The sequence below is a fragment of the Adiantum capillus-veneris genome, chromosome 14 (assembly GCF_014529385.1).
Source record: "Adiantum capillus-veneris isolate H3 chromosome 14, ASM1452938v2, whole genome shotgun sequence".
Classification (NCBI taxonomy): Eukaryota; Viridiplantae; Streptophyta; class Polypodiopsida; order Polypodiales; family Pteridaceae; genus Adiantum; species Adiantum capillus-veneris.
The window spans coordinates 11,940,390-11,962,289 of record NC_140944.1 but is presented as its reverse complement, the minus strand read 5'-3'; the positions used below and the strand labels follow the sequence as shown (position 1 = coordinate 11,962,289).

Genomic DNA, 21,900 nt, shown 5'->3' with positions numbered 1-21,900 from the left:
CTTCCCCATATTAAATGGTCAGTTTAACATGAGAAAATCATTTGGGAGAATTAGATATTAGTTTTTATGACAGGTAACTCCAAGGAAAGAGCGCTTATTAAATGCTTTCCTACCTTGGAGGCTAAAAAGGAGTTTTCAACATTAAAGAAGGAAGGGATTTTCCTAGGGGATGATCACACCCTAGCACAGATAGTGCACATGCAAGAGAAGATACTAGAGAACAGAGCAGCCAAAAAGAGAGAGAGAGAGAGAGAGAATGATGAAATGATATATTAACGTCTTCGGATTCTCTCTGTCTTATGGAAAATCCATTTTCCTTTGAAGGAGCGACTATTTCTTTGGCGATGTTTGCTTGGAATGCTCCTAGTCGCAACTTTTCTTAGGGCACTTCATATTCGCCTTCTTCTTGTGTCTGGTGCTCATCGGCAGAAGAGAATGCCTGCCACTTGTTGTGGGATTGCTGCGTTACTAGAGATTTCCTTCGCCGTGTATCAGCTTGTATGCGGCTTTGTTTTCCAGGGATTGTCTTCCATAAAAGATTCTGGGCATTTGGAATTTTCTCACCGACATTACAGCGTTTCGCGGTTTTCTTTATGTGGGTCAAATACTGGGCTTATTGGACCTTGTGGCGTCAGCGTAATGCTTGGATGTTCCATCGTACTAATGCAGACCCATTCCCACTCTTCAAGATTTAGCTTAGACAATCGTTACGGTTTGCTTTCGAAGTTGGTGATATCACCGCACAGATACATCAACTTTCCTATGAATGTTTCTAGCTACACTGTACAGCTAAGCAGTTATGTGTTCTTCCCCTTGTATATGATCCTTTCGGTGGGTTTTCCTCGCTTTGAGGTTTCCCACTAGTAAATTAATCAAATCGATTTACAAAAAAAAAGTGTGTATGTGTGTCTGAGGGTGTGACAGATTTACAAAAAAAAGTATGCGTGTAAGCCCTGCGGTAGTCTGTGCTGTGTTTCTCTTCTTGTAGATATTCCTAGGGTTTTTTTTCCTCCTTTTCTTCGATTAGGGTGTGATAGTGGATTGTTCATCTTATTACCATAAGAAGCAATATACAAACGCCGGAAACAGGTAGATTTCACCTCAATGAATGCGGCAAATATCATCAAAGAATGTCTGTTTGAGGATTTTGCGGATGTCCAGAATGCTTGGGAAGGCCATGAACCTACCATTGAAGTGGTCATTCCGGTTCAAGAACTTCTGGGTCCGGTAGCTCAACATGCTTTGAATGTTGTTATCTTGTTTCTTCCAAGCAGAATGCTTTCTGCACAAGATGTAGGTCAATCGGTTGATTTTTTGCTTAAGCGACAAGCTTTTAGAGGGGTATATTTTGGTGCACGAGGCTTTTATGAGGTCTTGTTTTTAGACATGGATGCTCGCAATTGTTGGAAATGTCACCTTTGTTTTTTAATATGTAAATGACAATGCCGTGGGCACTTACTAAAGATTACCAGAGTTTGATGCGCCATAGGTGTCTAGTTTGGGTGGAAATAGTGGGATTATCATGCATATGGAAGCACTTTCTGTAACCGGCTTGGACACTCCAAGCGAGAAATCAATAGCAATACACGAATAGAAACTTCATAATCACTGAACTTTAATGGAGAGAGAGAGAGAGAGAGAGAGAGAGAGAGAGAGAGAGAGAGTTGACACAGTCGAACAGAGTTCCGTGCCCTAAGGTATTGGCCCCAAAGACTGGCGCCCCTTTCGGTATTTCTTTTTGTATTAATCTTTGAGCAAAGTACAAATTCCCGTGGATGCTCGCTCTCAGACTCTGCGTCCAGATGCTCTGAGAGGTGAGCCCCCTTGGGTCACTTATAAAATTACAAGGGTTGCTAAAAGCAGAGCCCCAAAAGCATTAAACTCAAAATCAACGAGTTCCAAAAACAACTGATTCTCAAAATCTACCAGCAAAAAGCACCAACGCAATTTGCGAAAATCTGTATTGGCTGTCATGTCAGCACTGTCAAGCGCAAATATCAGAAATCTGTACAGGCTGCCACGTCAGCACTGTCAGCCATGTCACTGTCCGTATTGTTGTGTTCCCCATGGACATTTATGAGACCGCAATGTTGCAATCATTTCGTCTTTCAATTCCTGCACTCAAAACAAGTCAAATGTGACAGTACAAATCAATCATGTTCAATTTCGGGAATTCCGTTTCATAAAGTCATTCAGCAGAATATTGTCAACCCATCACTATCCCTGAAACCCAAAGGGGACATCAGTGTCCATATTCAATCGAGGTAATCTGTTGACAAAGGAGCGGAGTGACTCCCCTCTTGTGCAAGCCGGCTGCCCCAGATTCAACCTTGCTGAGTTCGGTGTTCTATCGGAGTAGACGATGCTAGACCGAATGCTTCAAGGTAAAGTTCCAAAATCTGAGTATCTGCTAGGTCCTCCTCCTCCATCCACTTTGCATCTAATGCCGAATAGTTCTTGAATTTAACCAAGAACCGCCGAATCACTTTACCTTTCATCTTTCTTTTCTTGTGTGCCAAAATCTGTTCAGGAACGAGTATCTCCTCACTCTCTTCCACTTCGAGTTGCTCATCAAGCTCCCCATCAACTGGCACCTCACCTTTAAAAGGTTTCAAGAGACTCACATGGAATGCATTGTGAATCTTCCAAGTATTGGGCAGCTTGAGTCGAAAGGAGACATCATTTATCTTTTCTTTAATCTAGAAAGAGCCATAATACCTCATGCTAAGCTTTGGAAAAAAAAAGCCGCTCCTTTCCCTTTCGTTTCCTTAGCGTGCCTTCTCAAAACGTAAGAGCACCCAATCGTCTTCCTCTAATTTCAAGTCTCGACGATGTCGATCTGCTGCCTTCTTATGTCGTTCTTGAGATTTCTCTAAAGCCTCACGGACCTTGGCAAAAGCAGTGTCCAAGTCCCTCGTGTACTGGTCAAAATCAATAGCAACACATGAACAGAAACTTCATAATCACTGAACTTTAATGCACAGAGAGAGAGAGAGAGAGAGAGAGAGAGAGAGTCGACACAGCCCGCGGCAGAGTTCCGTGCCCAGAGGTATTGGCCCCAAGGACTAGCGCACCCTTTCGGTATTTCTTTTCATATTAACCTTTGAGCAAAGTACAACATTCCCGCAGGTGCTCGCTCTTAGACTCTGCGTCCAGATGCTCTGACACCACTGTAACCGGCTTGGACACTCCAAGCGAGAAATCAATAGCAACACACGAACAGAAACTTCATAATCATTAAACTTTAATGGAGAGAGAGAGAGAGAGAGAGTCGATAGGGCTCGGCAGAGTTCCGTGCCCAGAGGAATTGGCCCCAAAGACTGGCGCCCCTTTCGGTATTTCTTTTTATATTAATCTTTGAGCAAAGTACAACTTTCCGCAGGTGCTCGCTCTCAGACTCTGCGTCCAGATGCTTTGAGAAGTGAGCCCCCTTGGGTCACTTATAAAATTACAAGTTGCTAAAAGCAGAGCCCCAAAAGCATTAAACTCAAAAGCAATGAGTTCCAAAAATAAACTGATTCCCAAAATCTTCCAGCAAAAAGCACCAACACAATTTGCGGAAATCTGTACAGGCTGCCACGTCAGCATGTCAGCGCAAACTCAGGGGCGTCCGTACAGTCAGCCATGTCACTATCCGTACCGTCATGCCACGTCGTCATCCCCATGGACATGCCATGTCATCAGTTTGTGACATACCCCCCTCTTTTGGCTGTTCAATTAGGCAAAGTGATATGTCCCCCCAACTTGTATACCAATTCTAGTCGGTTCTATGTGCTTTGGGATACAGATGAACCTACACCTACTAGAATCATGGTCAATTCTGTTGATCCTGTGGTAGGCAAATAGGAAAAATTTGCAGGTGCATGTTTTCATTGTGGTAAATTTGGACATATGCAATCTAAATGCCCAGAGCCTTTGTTGAAACCGCCACCTGTTGTTGTTCCTCCCTCTTCTGCGTCTATGAAGACAAAGATACGGGATCTTAATGAAAACATGCAACCACAACAAAATAAAGACAAAAATAAGCTTCTGGCCAATGTACAGTCTAGCGAGAAGACTCACACCAAAGGCAAAGCCAAACTGGTTGATTCCAATGATGGTTGGCAAACTCCAAAGAAGGCGTCTAAACCTCGTTTTCCACCTACATCAAGAAATTATGTGCTACTTCAGATGGGAAAAGTGGTGGGCACTCTGCATCTGCCTCTCATGATCACAAAACGCTGGCTGAAGTGTGGGATAGAGTGGTTCACTCTTACAAAGATGCTTTGCTTAGTTCCACATCTGAGTCGTCACTTATGCCTCACCCTTCTTTGCAAGGAATGCATGTGGATTCTTCTTTGCTAACTGTTGGCATGGATGCAGATGTGCTAGGAGACACTACTTCTTGATGTTTTCTTCCTATGGTTCCCATGTAAATATTATATAGATCCATTCTCCTGTCAAATGTTTCACATATAATGTGTGCAAGTTGTGCAACCATGACCTTATCTGGCATTATGTACATACATATAAAGCAGATAATGTGGTATTACAGAGCATAATCAGCATGAGTTCGTTGGTCAATCTTTGTAATTTGCGGGATTTTGGATTGCTTATGCTAGCACTAGTACTTATTCAGGTGTTTTAATGATGGTGCGACATGAGTTGCAGCCGGTCTTGGCCCACAATGACCCTAAGGGGTGGTGGATGGTTGTACAATGTCTTGTCCAGGGAAACATTTTGGAATTTGTTGGTATATATACTTATACTTCTTCGGCCCAAAGAAAACATCTTTGGCAAGATTTGGCCAAATATTCCTAGCGATCGTAGGCATTCTAATGTGGAGATTTTAATACTGCACTTGCAAACACTGACGATACATTTGGTCGTTCATGTATGTTAAGCTCTCAGCGTTCTTCTTGGAATAATATAGTTAGTGATGTAGGTATTTTGGAATTGTGGACCCTTACTTGCTCTACAAAGAGGGGTTATACATTTACTCACGATGTGCACTCAAGGTATCAAGCACAATTGGATTGCTGGTATTTATTGGGTACTCATCAATATGATATATTTGCATGTAATATGCGGGTTGACCGTTCCTTTACCCTATTCTATCATTTCCCTCTTTTGCTGCTGGTTTATTTTTATGCAACTCCTGATGATTCTCCTCTTCCCTACAAGCGATTATTGCATATCTATCGCATCAAGCCTTCCAAAGTCTGGTTGGAGCGGTGATTCCTCCTCTTGTGTCTCATATGTTTATCGATGTGGATGTGGCTTGGTATCGTTTTGTTATGCGTATCCAGGCAGTCATACAGGATTATGGTACATGGTACATGCAACAGCGAAGAGGCCAGGTGCAAGCAGATAAGGCCACCTCTCAAGAGTTCGAAAATTTTGCGGATTCTAGATTGTTTATTGTTTCCGAGCAAGAGACTTTATGTGCTGCTAAAGTCTCTTTAATGCATAATAACAAGGAGAAACTAGAAAAATGGAAAGTCGGATTGCAACAATATGCTCTCATGGATAAAGGTTGTTCATCATTCGCGGCAATCTACGGCCATTAAAAGAGTTAAGGATGATTGTGGACAATGGACTATCAATAAAGTTTAGTTATCAAATTCCATAGTGGACGGGTTTTTGCAACTCCTGAGGCTCCCTTGCAGGAGGTATTGCAAGCCAAGGAATTCTTGTTGTCATATGTACATCCTATATTGACTGCGGATGTTGCAGATACACTTGAGGCTGACTTCACTGAAGATGAACTGCGTAGCAGTTTGTTACATATTGGTCATTGGAAATCTCCTAGATGGGATGGTCTTACAATTGAGTTTTTCCTTCGCTTTTGGGAGTCCCTAAAACAGCCTCTACTTTTCATGATGAATCATGCATGGACTACACAATCTTTGCCGCAATCGTGGAAAGAAGGCCTAGTGAAATTGTTGCCTAAGCAAGCACTCTGTGAATCCTTTTCTCATTGGCATCCCATCACGCTTACGTTGGTCATCTACAAATAAATGTCGAAAATGATTGCTACATGCATTAAAGATCATTTGTTTTCCGGTATACATGCCGCTCAGTATGGATTCGTTCCTCGCCGACAAATTATGGATAAACTGTTACAGGCTTGGACACTCCAAGCGAGAAATCAATAGCAACACACGAACAGAAACTTCAAAATCAGTGTACTTTAATAGAGAGAGAGAGAGAGAGAGAGAGAGAGAGAGAGAGAGAGAGAGAGATTCGACACGGCATGACAAAGTTCTACTCCCAGAAGCACTCGCCCCAAAGACTAGCGCCCTTTCAGTATTTCTTTAATATTGTTCACATCAAGGTACAACTCCCGAGGGTCCTTTGCTCTCATACTCTACGTCCAGATGCTCTGCATAGTGAGAGGCCCAAGGGCTCTTATAAACTTATAAGGGATGCCCAAAAGCAAAGCCCCAAAAGCAATCAGTTCAAAAGCACTAATTCCAAAAGCTAGCCTTGAGAGCTGCAAAAAGCTGCTAGTGTAATTTGCAAAAATACGTACAGCCTACCACATTGTCACAAACGGGAGCGGGAGCGCATAACAATATAAAATATACTCGGATAAATAGAATTTATCACTTAATACTGAAGCCAAAGGATATAGAGAGAAATAGATAGTGTGAGAGAGAGAGTGAGAAGATCGACACAGTACTGGGGACTAGAAGATGGGCTAGTCCCCCCCCTTAAAGAGAATTCTTTATTAGGGAGAATCTTTTTACAAGCACAAGAACCGGAGAAAACCCCTCCGTTCCAAATCTCTGACTCGATGGTCGTTCCTTCCAGTAAGGGAAATCCGAGAGACAAGCTCTCAATCCTTTTTCCGTATGTACTCGGAGTTGAGACTCCGCAGACAATTTCCGAATTCTGTTTCCGGAATTCCCAAGCGTAGGCCGAAGTCTTCTCGCTTCTCCTTCGCGATGAAGTACCTGCAAACACACACGCAAACACGCGACAACAGTTCATATGGCGAATCCACAATAGATATCTGTCGCTCTTGCGCGGGAAAAGCGACTTCCGTGCTTCATAGTCTCGCGCGATCTCTCGCGTCATCTGGCGGCAAAGTCTTCTCTTGCTGGCGTTGGTAACCCCCTTCGGTGAGGGCATGTGGTGCTTTTATAGCTCCTTCACCACGGCACGAATAGCTGCTCGCAGAGAGATCGCGGCCTTTTTTTTTTTCCAAATTTTTGTTTTTTTTTTTTTCTGTTCGACCCGAAATAGGGAGAGAGAATTCGTTGGCTGGTTTTGTTGCTTTATTTTCTAAGTGGCTGCCCACTTATTAACTGGACGGCCGGCATATTTTTAAAATTGGTCTGAACCTGCCCAAAAACTCAATAAAACCTTATAAGTTAAAAACAATGCTTTCACAGCACTTCCCAGGCGTCCCTGGATGCAACCACATGCACGAATGCAATGCAAACATAGATTCCTCACGGAAAAGCATCTGCTCTTCCCGAAAAACTCGTTAAAATATTCCGCTTTTTAAGAAAAGCTTCTCAGAACCCATCTTTATTCTTGTGCTTGCGTCTTTACGCGTATTCCTCTTTTCCAGTTCGGATTTCCTCTCGACTATGGATATCCCCTTTCTGATGCACCCGTCACCCACCTTGTGACGCATCAGGAATACCCATCACCTAGTCCTTTCCTACCGAACTTATGGTACAATCTCCTTCACGATGCTCTATGTCACCCATCCTATGACGCATCAGAGATGTCCGTTCCCGGATGGTCGGATACTTCTTCCCGATGCTCCCTATCACCCATCCGATGTGACGCATCAGAAGTACGCGTTCTTGGTGGCCTTACAGATATTCCCGTTCACAGTGCTCCCGTCATTACTTTGAATGACGCACTAGGAATACTCTGTACTCGGATGTCTCCAGTGAGAAAAACCCTCTCACTTAAAATTCCAATAATTCATTTAGAATTAGTTTCTTGGTGTTCCAAGCGAGAAAACCCTCTCACTTATAAATCCAATAATTCATTTAGAATTATTTTTCTGTCAGATAAAGCCAATTTAGCAACATCCCTCTCACTTATAAACAGTTGTCCTCAACTGTAGAGGTCCAATTGAACTGCCGGGGAGAAACCAGAAAATTTCAAATCTTGCTCAATGGTGAGTTGAATGGTGAGTTGAGCTGGTCCTTTCTCAAAAGAGAACTTAAAAATTAAACTAAACATAAATTCAATAATTCAATACTTACCTTACCGGTTCATGTCCTTCCTCTAGTACCTCGAGGATATCCTTCACCATTCATTAAACTTACGAGCCATGTAAGAACTCGTCATTCGCGTCTTTCCGAGAATCTGTTAACTCAATTCCACCTTCTCAATCCCGAGAAGAATCATATTCTTAAAAATAAATTTAGGTCTATGTCCTTGCGCATAACCTTGCGCTATTAGTCCTGAGGATATTAAACCTCTTCTGTCCTCCCGCATAGGGCATGTCGAGAGCATTAAGCTCATGTGAATCTTCCTGTGGCAGACAAAGTGTGCCATTTTACCAAAGTAAGTTCTTATAGCGGAGCCTTTGCTTTGGGTAGGCCAATTGTTATGATCCAAAGTTTCCTTATCCGAGACTCTCTTAACTTGATTCCGTCTTCTCAAATTCGAGAAGAATAATCTTCCTAGAAATCAATCTAGGTATCTGTCCTTGCGCATAATCCTGCGTTGTTAGTCCAGAGGATATTAAACCTCTTGTGTCCTCCCACATAGAGAATGTCCAAGTCATAGAGCATTAAGCCCGATGTCTTTCTTTCACAAACAAAGTTTGCGATCACATTAAAGAAGGTTCTTGTTCCGGGCCATCGCTCAACGTCGGCGGACGGTTCCAATCCGAAGATTCTTTGTGCACGGCGGCACTTCCTTCCAATCTTTTCCTCCTGCGAGTTATTATCACCAGCAGTGTCTTCCCGACGCCCATTAGCGTCTCTTCCTTACAGAATCATAAAAAAATGATTCACCTTGCGAGCATCAATGATGCGTTGCAAAATCTCAAGCAGATAGGATTATAGCCATAGCATTTTTTGAACGTACGTTCAAACCCGGTTCACAATAGAGCGATCCCTCTTTGATTCTCAGGGATGTTCTCCCATTTGTAATTCTTACCATTTTGAAACGGTTGACGGATTATATTCTTACGAACAGAATAGTTCGAATTTATTCCAGCAACGTGTAAATGCTACTTTACCTGCTCATGGAGAAACATATACCGCAACCAAAAGTTGCTACTGTAATGGTAAAAGCACATAGCGTACTTAATGATCAACAACCATCAGAAAACCTCTTCTCCGTAGAGAAACTCAAATTCCTTCTATCGAATACATCTCAAATAGAGATTCTCGTGTTAGAATATCCTTGCACGCAAAAAGGCGCTCAAGAGAGTATAACAAACTCCCGTCCAGTTCCTAAAAAGAAAGTTGGTTCATTTCATTCCGTTCAGCAGAAAAAAATTCGATTGGTAGATGACCCACCTTAGCATAGGTCTGCATCTTCGTGTGTTATCCATGTACCCAAATGTGTACATAAGTTTCAATGAGCCTGGAAAATTACCTTCCCTTCGTAAGATCCTTAGAGCGAAGACACTCAACTTGACGATCCCTTGGCTCGATCTTAGAGCAAAACCCGCTCATCAAATAATCTAGGATTTCAACCCTTGGATTCCTCGAGCACAGGTCGTAGTCGTCGCTTCTTCCTCCCCTCGTAAAGAGAGTGTTCATTCACTTGTGCGTAAAGCACTACCATATCTTCCCTTACTGGGTAGAGGGTGTGGGCTTAAAGAGTATTCAAGCTTAATGAAAGCTTTTCTCTGCTGAAAAAGCTCAGAATGGTTCCTTCATAATTTTCCTACCCAGGGTAGAGCAGGTAATCTATTCGAGAATTACCGGATACCAAATCAGTAGTTGACCTTCCGGCTAGTTGAGCAAACCAATTCATCTTAGAAAACAATGTTTCAAATTGATCCTACTCTCATAAACACTCGAGAGTGAGTAGTCCTGGTCAGACATAACCATACCTCGTGCAAAAGAGCAAACAAGCACCATGCACTTTATGATTTCCTCAAAGATGTAACTTTGATCAAAGACCTGCCCTCTCACTTTTTGAGGGTCTTCTATTCAAGAATTCGATTGAATTCCCTTACTCCAAACTTTCTCCGAATAGCAATGTATCCTTTGAGGAGAGGTAACAAAAATTCGTTGTCTCTGCGTTCAATGGTTCTCGTCCCACTGCAGGGATTGTATTCTATGTACACTAAGGTGTACACTTTCAGCTTTTATTGCTGACTCCACTATCTGCTGCAAAGTATCTTGCAGATGCGTTTACAAAATTCGGGCAAAAGACCTTTGTTGAATATGTTCATCTTTCCTTCCTTAGAGAGGATCAAGAATGGAGCTACCTTGGCAAGAGTGAACCACTGCTTGCTTTGACTCGCTCGTGTTCCTATTGGGAAAACCGATCCCAATCTTCTTAGATGCCTTCCACAAAGTGTAGAGGAAAAAAATTTTGTCCGAAGATTAAGCCTTGAATTGAATCCAAGTCTTGTTGTAAGTTCCTTGCAGAGCTTTGGTATACCACCAAGTACTTGCAATCCCCTTGAGGTGTTTGGTCACATGCCTCACCTTCAACGCTTCTCAGAAATTGCCATTTACAAAGGCAACTTCAAATTGTCGAATGAAAGCACTAGCTTTCAGGACATCTTCCCTTCCGTCAAAAGTATCAAACTTGACTGGTCACTGGAGTGTTCCTAGGTCTAGAGACCTTCTTCATATCCTTCCCGAAATGACGGGATTTCATGGCTATAATTCTGGATTGACGTTCATGGATATTTTCTGGATTCTGAAGTATATTGAGCATTCCGCTCTTGAGATTCTCTCGGTTCTTGAGCATCATGCTCTTGTCGCCTTCTCAGAGAATCCCAAGTCTTGTGTCGTCTTCTTGCAGAGAGAAAAAAATTTCCAACTCTGCGAGCTTTTCCTGCAAGACTTAGGTTTCCGCCTGCTTACCTCTCTCTTGGCTTGTCATGGCTTCTTCCCATATCTTCCCAGAGTCGTCCTCCTTTACAAAGAAAGAGAGGAGACCATGCTCTGATACCACTGTCACAAACGGGAGCGCATAACAATATAAAATATACTCGGATAAATAGAATTTATCACTTAATACTGAAGCCAAAGGATATAGAGAGAAATAGATAGTGTGTGAGAGAGAGTGAGAAGATCGACACAGTACTGGGGGACTAGAAGATGGGTTGGTCCCCCCCCTTAAAGAGAATTCTTTATTAGGGAGAATCTTTTTACAAGCACAAGAACCGGAGAAAACCCCTCCGTTCTAAATCTCTGACTCGATGGTCGTTCCTTCCCGTAAGGGAAATCCGCGAGACAAGCTCTCAATCCTTTTTCCGTATGTACTCGGAGTTGAGACTCCGTAGACAATTTCTGAATTCCGTTTCCGGAATTCCAAAGCATAGGCCGAAGCCTTCTCGCTTCTCCTTCGCAATGAAGTACCTGCAAACACACACGCAAACACACGACAACAATTCATATGGCGAATCCACAATAGATACCTGTCGCTCTTGCGCGGGAAAAGCGACTTCCGTGCTTCGTACTCTCGCGCGATCTCTCGCGTCTTCTGGCGGCAGAGTCTTCTCTTGCTGGCGTTGGTAACCCCCTTCAGTGAGGGCATGTGGTGCTTTTATAGCTCCTTCACCACGGCACGAATAGCTGCTCGCAGAGAGATCGCGGCCCTTTTTTTTTTTTTCAAATTTTTGTTTTTTTTTTTTTCTGTTCGACCCGAAATAGGGAGAGAGAATTCGTTGGCTAGTTTTGTTGCTTTATTTTCTAAGTGGCTGCCCACTTAATAACTTATTAAGTGGACGGCCGGCATATTTTTAAAATTGGTCTGAACCTGCCCAAAAACTCAATAAAACCAGTTAAAAACAATGCTTTCACAGCACTTCCCAGGCGTCCCTAGATGCAACCACATGCACGAATGCAATGCAAACATAGATTCCTCGCGGGAAAGCGTCTGCTCTTCCCGAAAAACTCGTTAAAATATTCCGCTTTTTAAGAAAAGCTTCTCAGAACCCATCTTTATTCTTGTGCTTGCGTCTTTACGCGTATTCCTCTTTTCCAGTTCGGATTTCCTCTCGACTATGGATATCCCCTTTCCGATGCACTCGTCACCCACCTTGTGACGCATAAGGAATACCCATCACCTAGTCCTTTCCTACCGAACTTACGGTACAATCTCCTTCACGATGCTCTATGTCACCCATCCTATGACGCATCAGAGATGTCCGTTCCCGGATGGTCGGATACTTCTTCCCGATGCTCCCTGTCACCCATCCGATGTGACGCATCAGAAGTACGCGTTCTTGGTGGCCTTACAGATATTCCCATTCACAGTGCTCCCGTCATTACTTTGAATGGCGCACTAGGAATACTCTGTACTCGGATGTCTCCAGTGAGAAAAACCCTCTCACTTAAAATTCCAATAATTCATTTAGAATTAGTTTCTTAGTGTTCCAAGCGAGAAAACCCTCTCACTTATAAATCCAATAATTCATTTAGAATTATTTTTCTGTCAGATAAAGCCAATTTAGCAACACATTTCACCACAACAGCATAAATCCGGAAATCCGTACAGTCTTGCCACGTCAGCAATCCGTACAATCTGCCACGTCAGCATGTCAGTGCGTTTTATAGAAAACTCTTTCGGGATTCAAGCTTCTATCTTTTAGGGTTTTGAGCCCCACAGCCGGTGCTTCATAACTTCTTCAAGTTAATCCGTTCAGTTTCTCTAGTCCACTTGGCCATTTCTCTTCCAGTTGGTCATGCCACATCATCACTTTGTGACATTCCCCTTCTTGAAAGAATTATAATCGCCCTCAATTACGCCTGCAAAAACAGCCAAAAGACAAACTTTCTTCAATAGACACTGACTCTATGTACTCATGCCCAGACTCCACCAATCCAACACTTCTCAAAAGACATCAATCACTGATCAATCACATTTATGTGGAGGGTCTTAGATACAAATCCTGATCATTGTAACTATTTAGCAATCACATCCAAAGCACACTGATTTTTTCACGGATGTCTTGATCTACTAAATCATGTCACTATCAGATTAATATCCTTTTACATTTCAATCAAGCAAACCATGCCCATGACCATCCCCACAAGACAGTACATCCACATAGCTGCAGTTCACAAATCACACACTTAGTTCACACTGAACACCATGTTTTCAATCATTCAATCTGGCCATCTCATTTCGTCCAGAACCCTTGATCCACCTAGATCACTCTGTAGCCATCTCATCCTTCCGGAACTCTTGATGAACTCACAATAGTATCCAGTCATCTCATCCAAATAGACATCTTGATGCACTAGAATTTCATTCACTTAGGCATCACATCCAAATCTCACCGATCTCTAACAGAGTCTTGATGCACTAAGTTCCAATCATTCATCAAACAAAATGTTGCCAACATTTAATCTTTCTCTATATGTCTCTAACAATACACACATGAAAGACCACATAAAACATATTCATTTTAGGATTTCTCATGTCGAAGTACTTCTTTTCATAAAGTCAGTCATACAACAAAATACTGTCAGCAAAATACTGTCAGCCCGTCAGTATCCCTGAAATCACAAAGGAAATCAATGATTTTATTCCATCTGGGTAATCTGTGACAAAGGAGTGGAATAACTCCCCTCTTGTGCAGTCTCGGCTGCACCAGATTCAACCCGATGATCATCGAGAATTCTTGGATAGTCGAAGCTAGACCAAAAGCGTCAAGGTAGAGTCCCAAAATCTGAGGAGTATATGCTAGGTCCTCCTCCTTCATCCACTTCACATCCAATGCCGGATAGTTCTTAAACTTGACTAAGAACCGCCGTATCACTTTACCTTTCACTTTTCTTTCCTTGTGACTTGGGATTGTGGATAGCCTCACTAGCCTCCCCTATATGTTGACACGTCAGTCTCAATCGCTGAAACCCTGAGGCACACTATCATCTAAACCCATTTCTTCTCCAGAATCCTCTGATGAACTTTTATCTGTTTCCCTTGGTTTGTCAGAACCCTCGGATGTGCTACCATTTGATTCTCTTACAACTCCAGAATCCTATGATGAGCTGTCATCCAGTTCCCCTGAGTCATTCTCTTCACTGACATACTCTTACCATGTTGAGGTGGATACTATCATGTCCATAAGATAAGTCAAAGCCGGCATGCATTCCAAATCCTTGCTTAGCATGTCCCATAAGTCTCTGAATAGAATCATACTTCTATTTAGACAACACTCTCGAATCTCTTTTGGCAAACCACAACAAAACCGCTCAATTTGGTCTCTCAAAGTAATCTTGTGAAATGAAGACACTAGCAAATAAGTATCCCAAAACCTTTGGCAGTAGTCATCCAATGTATCTTTCTTAGTCATTCTCAAGTGAAGCCGTGATAACACCTCTTTCATATTCATCTAATATCCAAGTTGACATGAGGCTTTTCTTGAATTTTACCCACGCCCCTGGTGCTTCTTTGAGTAACAACAGAGTAGACAACTAGGTTTGTGCAGTTCCCTTCAAGTAAGATGCCGCCCTTCGCACCTTGGAGTGTTCCGTGAATCAACCTCCAAAAGCGGCGACGTCAAACTGCTATAAAAACCTAAGGGCTCGATGGGAGTCCAGGTAACCTGAAAACGTCTCAAACCTGAGGACCTGACCCCCTTTCTTGAACTCCTTGGTCTTCTTGCTCATCTGGTCACTGACAAAAGAGGACAAGCTCTCCTCCTCCGAGCTGCTAGAGGGCCTCCCATGCCTTCTAGACTCTTTCAGAAGTCTGCTTTTCTTGCTTTTTCTCCGCTTCTTCCGCCTTTTCTCACTCTCATTAGAACTAGAGGATGATGAACTATCCGAACTCTCTGAAGATAAAGAAAAATTTGAGTCATCCTTGAAAGAAGCACGCTTCTTGGATCTGCTTGCCACCTCGAAACTCAACTTCCGGCCCGAATAACTGGGGAAATCCACCGATTTCATCTTCTTCCAAGAGTGCTTCAAGCCTTTCATTATCTAGTTCGTCTTCTTTTCAAGAGCTCTGTCCAGCTCTTTCTGTGAGTACAACTTCCGCTTTTCTGCACTCGTTTGTCCTTTCAGCTTTCTCCCCGAGCTGAGAGGAGAATCAATGGCCTCTCGCCATCTCGCGTGAATCTCATCCATTGGGTAAGTCTTCAGATACTTCACATATTTGGGTTCTCGGAGTACTTCATCAATCTTTTCACACACGTGTCAACCTGCAATGGACATTTATACTCCGCTCTAGCAAATTTCTCCACTGAAAACTTTGCCCAATTCTTCATTCTTTTCTTCAACTCCCGCGCCGGGATTCAACTTTTCTTCGCCTTCCCACTGAGAGGTGTCATCTCTGTCAGATTCTTCGCGAGAACCCATGTGTACTCTTGGGTCCTTTATGGCTTATGACCCTTAAGACAGAGCGATGAAGACAGGAGCACGTTCGATGCGCGATGGACGAAGGGTTGCAGTGGCTAATAAGTCCGGGGTCGAGACACGAAGATTCTTTCACAAACAAAATCTCGTCTGCTCTGCTCTGTCAGATTCTCCTCGAGAGTCTGTGTGCTGCAAACGGGATCGGATCTTCCGTAGAAGAAGAATCTTTATGAGCTTTGACACCATAGGTTATAGGCTTGGACACTCTAAGCGAGAAATCAATAGCAACGCACGAACAGAAACTTCAAAATCACTAAACTTTAAGAGAGAGAGAGAGAGACAATCGACACGGCACGGCGGAGTTCTGTGCCCAGAAGCAGTGGCCCTAAAGACTGGCGTCCTTTTCGGTTTTTCTTTATTATTTATTATTTCTCTGCTCTCAGACTCTGCATCCAGATGCTCTGAAGAGTGGGAGGTCCAAGGGCTCTTATAAACTTACAAGGGATGCCCAGTAGCATAGCCCCAAAAGCAATCAGTTCAAAAGCATTGAACCCCAAAAGCTTTGGTCCACAAAAGCTAGCGCTCAGAGTTACAAAAGCTGCCAACATAATTTGCGGAAAACCGTACAGTCTTGCCACGTCAGCACAGTAGTGTAAAATCTGAAAATCCATAGTCCTGCCACGTCAGCAATCCATACAATGTGCCACGTCAGCATGTCAGTGCATCTTTATGAAAATCTCTTTCAGGGTTCAAGCTTTTGTCTTTTAGGGTTTTGGGTCCCATCTCTTTCAGGGTTCAAGCTTTTGTCTTTTAGGGTTTTGGGTCCCATGGTTGATGCTTCATAAGTTCTTCAAGTTAGTCCATTCAGTTTCTCTCAACATTTCTCCTCCAATTGGTCATGCCACGTCATCACTTTGTGACATAATCTTGCTAATGCTTTCATCGATATTAAGTATGCAAAATACACTAGACAAGATTTACTTATCATGTAGGTTGATATAGAGAAAGCATTTGACATTGTTCATCGGGAGTTCGTTGCACAGATCATGGCGAGTTGGGGCTTTGGTTTCAGAAGGTGTCATGTGGTCTACTTTCTTATGAACATAGTCAATCTTCGGATATAATTGATGGTGAGCTAACGCAATTGTGGGGTCTTGGTCATTTGGTCAAGCAAGGATGTCCTTTAAGTGCCATGTTGTATGCTATTGCCACTCATCCTCTATTGCTTTATTTGGACTCCTTGACGGCATCTAGTCAATAACATGGATTGGAATTACCATCTTGCAATCATTTTGAAGCCCAAGCGTATGCTGGATGATTCCATGTTCTCGCCAGAAAATCAACGATGATGTTCGATGTATCATGGATGTCTTTCACATTTATGGATTATCTCTTTGTCTTCATGTTAACTTACAAAAATCTAATCTTTTGCCATTGCATCAAATGGATTGGCATTCCATATTATGGCTAGGTGAGATTGTGAAGCTTGATCAAATTGTGCTGCATCTTGGATACCCTTTGGCTTGATCGGTAAACAATGCCAAACAATTGGATTGGGTTGCGCATAAAATTAGATATAAATTACAGTATTGGAAATTGACCTTGCCGCTACATGTACGACTCAGAATAGTGCACTTCATCTTGATGGCATACATGCATTTTTTTCTACCGTTGTTGCATTGGCCACCTCGTCATCTTCGTGCTTTCATGTCTTGGATTTTGGACCATTTTTGGTCTACTTGCTTCCACAAAAAAGAGTTGCAACTGCTTGCTATGGATAAACTATGTACTCCAAAGCATTGTGGTGGTTTGTATATTTTACATTTGTGTTTCCATGTTATTGCAAGCAAGGCCATGTTGTTATTGGTATTGGTGGAACAAAAACAGCAGTGGACACTGATGTTTGCTTTTTTATATTCTCATGCGGTTTCTACACCTACTTTTGGTCATTGGCAGCCTTCATATTGGGATGTGGTTTTTGGAAAATTTGAAGCTACGATTCCGGGTTGCCCCCTCACTTCCAGTCTTGTAGCAAACAAGTCACGAAGCAGTTTTGTCGTGGCATGGTTGGGATGAGGCGAGTAGCAATTTTCTCAGACTAGAGTTTAGTTTTTTATCAGACCAGCAATCTCCCAGACAGGCATATTTTATCTCTCGCTCAAAAAGGCATTAATGCGATATCAGATGTTGTCAACGCTGACTCTCATTTCGAGAAGCTGATGTCACAAACTGCTGACGTGACATGTCAAGCCACTGAAGAGCGAAGCCAACTTGCAAATCCCGACCGAGGGGCCTAAACCCTAAGAGGAAGCAGCAGAAGAAGTTACAAAGTCTTGCCAAGTGGCCTATTTGTTTAAAGAAGAGTTCCCACCAACTTATGGGACCCCGTCCGATGGGGTCCAAGTGACAAAGACATTAATATAAAGCAAGACCACACACACTCAATACCTTGCGAGCAGCTGATGACGTGGCACAACCCAAAATTCACGCTGACATGATGACATGGCAGTAGTACAGATTTCCGCGTTTTGCGTTGGTGGCAGGTGCCGACGTGACAAGTGTACGGATTTCCATAATTCACGTTGGCAACTTTTTGGGCTAAACGTTTTTGGGCCTGATGCTTTTTAGTTTGTAGCTTTTCATGTAACTGCTTTTCATGGCCAAAGGCCTTTAAATATGAGCCAAGGGCTCATTCTCTAGCATGCTTCCTCAAGAAAGTGCAAAGTCTAGAGTACCGGCGTTGTACTGGGTTCAAGCAATATAAAGAAATACCGAAAGGAAGGCCAACCTTTGGGGCCAGTGCTCTCGTGGGGTGGAACTCCGCCACTCTTTGTCTCGTGTCATCTATCTCTTTCAGTTCAGTTGTTATTTGAAGTGCTTAAAGTTGTTCAGTCTGTTCTTTTCCGTTGCACGTGATGCATGTCCCTTGTTACAGCTACTCTTACCTTTGGTCTTGAAATGCATTATAGACACACATGGAAGAATATTGTTGATTCTAGATCTCCCATTCTGTCACTCACTGCTGAGGATCGACTTTGTGATTGGCATTATGTTGGTTCCTTGATCCTCTCTTTATCTGCGAAAAGGGTAAGAGGAACATTGTAATGTGGTATGGAATATAAATAAAGGTACTATATGGTGGTGCAACAAAGTCATGAAAGTGTGGCATGCTAAACTTCCCTTGAAAGAGCGATTGTTTATGTGGAGATGTATTATTCGGGTTCTCCCAACTGGCGAATCTCTTCAATCTGGCTTCCTCGCAATGTGTTCGTTGTGGTGCCGACACTCACAATATTCCACAATTATTGTGGTTTTTTTCTCATACGAGCGGTTTGTGTATTACATCTCTACATGTCTTCGCACTCGTTTCCCTGGGATACCTTTTGTTCGATATTTTTGGCTTTTTGGAGTGCTTCTGCCGCTGCTTCGATCATATGCATACTTTTTTTATTGGGTAAGATTATGACTGCTTTGGACAGTTTGGAAAGCACGTAATTTTCTTATGTTTCAACAGGTCCAGGTGGATTATGTATTCCACTTGAAAACCTCTCTTTGACGGTCACTTAAATTTGCCAGTGACTTAAATGAGCTCTCCTCCCTTCATTACGAGCTCTACTTTGATTGTTTTTTATTTACCGCATGTAATGTTTTCTATGGGTTTTCCTCATTTTGAGGTTTCCCATTAGTGACTCAATTTAATATTACTAAAAAAAAGTGTGTGTATCTCTTACTGGTTAACCTCTCTCAAGGGTAATGAGCTGATTGATTAAGCTCTTCAAAAAGGTGCAGGTTCCTACCTAAGTGCTGCATCCGGAAGCTCCAGATGCTGTGATTCTCGGCATTTGTTGTCCACTTGCAAACAGGCCCTTACTGCCTTGATTTCTGTTTGATAATTAGGTTCTACTACTCCAAATTCTGCAGAAAGATTTGAGAGACCATTTTTACGTGCCACATCTAATGGATGGAATATCAAGGAGCTGTTGACCAGAGGCTCCTGCAAGCCTAGGCATGTAGCCCAAATCCTGTCCCGACTTGGTCTTGACGGTTGTTTATGTACACAAAGGGGTTCGTGCATCTTGAAGGTTTGACCGTGTTTAATCGAATGCTTGGTCTCTGGGTCGACTTCCAAACCGTTTGTATCTGCATGAGTAAGTAATTTGTTCTGCTCTCTAGGCTGATGATAAGTTGGCTGGTCATCAGTGGTGAATGACTGTCTTGTGCCCTGTCTTTGGGAAGCTCTATGCAAAAGTGCTCCTGTGTCCTTGGTTGATCCTTTACCGTCCTATCCGAAAACAAACCAGTAGCACATGAGAAAAAATTTCACAAAAAATAAGTCTCTACATATTTTTGGGATGAGTCTAAACAATTGAGTATTTTTGCCTAAAGCAAAGATCAACACCAAAACTATCAACCCTTTTATAAACTCCAAACCAACAAATCCAAGACTATAGGTCCTTGGATGCAAGAGTCAGAATGGCCATTGTGGGCGATACATCCAAATTCATTGAAAAAGTATGTTGGCTTCCGGTAGCTCAAAAGTTAGAAAATAGTACTCTTATCCAAAAGGCAAAGAGAATGCTCAAGACACAAAGTAACAAAACAGTTGTCTTCTTTCAGTAAACATAATTGAACTTGTGTCACAAATAGAATCTCGACTCAGAGACGGCCCCATTGAAACGCTTCGCTGTAAATTACAACTATAATGTAAACAAGCTAAATTACATATACCCTTAGCCCTAATTGAGATTGTGGTTCTGCATGAAATCCTCGCTCAGACCCTCGCCTAAAATGGAGCATGGCTTAAATGGGTGTGAAATGTCTACAGAAGGAATGGCAAAGGCACGAACTGAGATTGAAGAAGGCATGCCATTCCTCCCAAACCAGACAGAAGACCACAGAAATGTATACCTGAGGAGGTGGAAAAGCAGCAGAGCCCGTAATAACGACGTGAAGAAGGATATTAAGCCACTGCTTGGTCATATAGGCATTGCTCAGATGGACATGTAAAGTGGTTAGGGGAGCAAGGAAGATTTCCAAGGTACAGCCATTAGGGTCCTCTGAAAGAAGACGAGCACCCTGCAAATCACGTGCACGTATTTTGTCCACAGGTGAGCCACGACCTGCTGCAGGGTCGAAGAAAACAAGACCGTACTCCAGAATGATTGCAAAACGTTGGAGCCAGGCTGGAGAAGCAGAAGAGGAAGCAGATACATTTCTGAGGTAGCAGAAACCCTGAGAAAGAGCGCGTAATTCCAATTGGTGTGTACCAGAAGCTGATGCCGCCATCGACAAAAGCTTCAGCTCGTCATGAAACTCTCGACAACTCTCCACAGGGCGCGCCTTCTTCCTTTCTTGCCAACGTCACAAAAAACGGATTTGAAGGTTACGGTTTTTATATTTTGATAAATTTGCGGTGAAGATATTAGAAAGAAAAATTTGTTACATCATCCCAGATTCTCAAGGCTAAGCTTGGTCCAAATCGAATGGGCAAATTGCCTCGTCCATCACCAAAACTATATACAAAATCATCATCATCATTAAAAATTTGATCCTCCCAAACACTTGCGAGCAACATGACGTAAGCTTCCGAGACTTTTTGACTACGCTCTTGATAGACGTCGAGTTCCACCAATAATGAGTCTGCAACATCTAGAAGCTCACTTTTCCAATCATGCATTGGCTTCAAAAAAGCATCCATGTGCTCTTCTAGTTATTTAGGTACTACTGCCGGCTCTACTTTCACTTTTCATTACATAGAATCTTCCTAAGATGCTTTAGCATCTCCAATGCACTCACAATTTAAAACCATTCATAATGGGTAGGATTTGATATCATCACTTAGAGAGAATAAGACTTAAGCTTGACCACTAGGCTACATGTCTAGGGTGCTCTTAACCATTAAAAAAAACAAAACCCCCCCCCCCCCCCCCCCCCCCTTCCTTTTCCTTTCCTTTTTTTTTCCTCACCCTTTCCTTTCCCTTTCTTCCAATCAAACTAATTAATGGGTTTCCCAAACCTATTTGAAAGCAAAAGTGCTGCACTCCTATTGTTCCCACGCAGTCACCCTCCCCTCGGTGCACAGCTGCCCTTGCACCTTCCCTCATTCTCGTATCTGTCTTGCTGCCTCGCTTTGGTATGTGTGTTCGCTCACCATCGTGCCCTCCTCAATTGTGCTCTAGATCTATTCGCCTCCACTGTCTTGCCACGCACGGCTCGCATTTTCATGTGCTCACGCACGTCGCATGCCTACGTTTTCTAGTAGAGCAACATGGTGTTGCTCTCAGGATTGCCTTGCAGAGACGAGAGAGAGAGAGAGAGAGAGAGAGAGAGAGAGAGGAGCTTGCATGGCATTTTCGGTCTTGCGTGCGCTCCTCTAGGCGCACTCAGTCCCCTCCCCCCGATCGCGCCCGTCAACCTCGCCTTGGGCGACACCTGCCCTCGA

General features: G+C 42.9%; 1 protein-coding gene across 2 annotated transcripts in view; it reads right to left on the bottom strand.

Annotated features, from left to right (window-relative positions):
* Window positions 1–21,156, bottom strand: part of LOC147441905 (uncharacterized) — a 190,710-nt gene extending 169,554 nt beyond the window's left edge. The window contains exons 1-3 of one of the 2 annotated variants that reach the window (XM_086528304.1): window positions 20,902–21,156; window positions 20,367–20,801; window positions 19,256–19,740 (exon numbers count right to left, since the gene is read on the bottom strand). In XM_086528304.1, the coding sequence (XP_086384430.1) occupies window positions 19,256–19,740; window positions 20,367–20,801; window positions 20,902–21,156 (1,175 nt within the window). Of the gene's footprint in view, window positions 1–19,255; window positions 19,741–20,366 lie in introns of both variants that reach the window. The other variant, XM_086528303.1, reaches the window with a different exon arrangement.
* Between the last annotated feature and the right edge of the window lie 744 nt (window positions 21,157–21,900).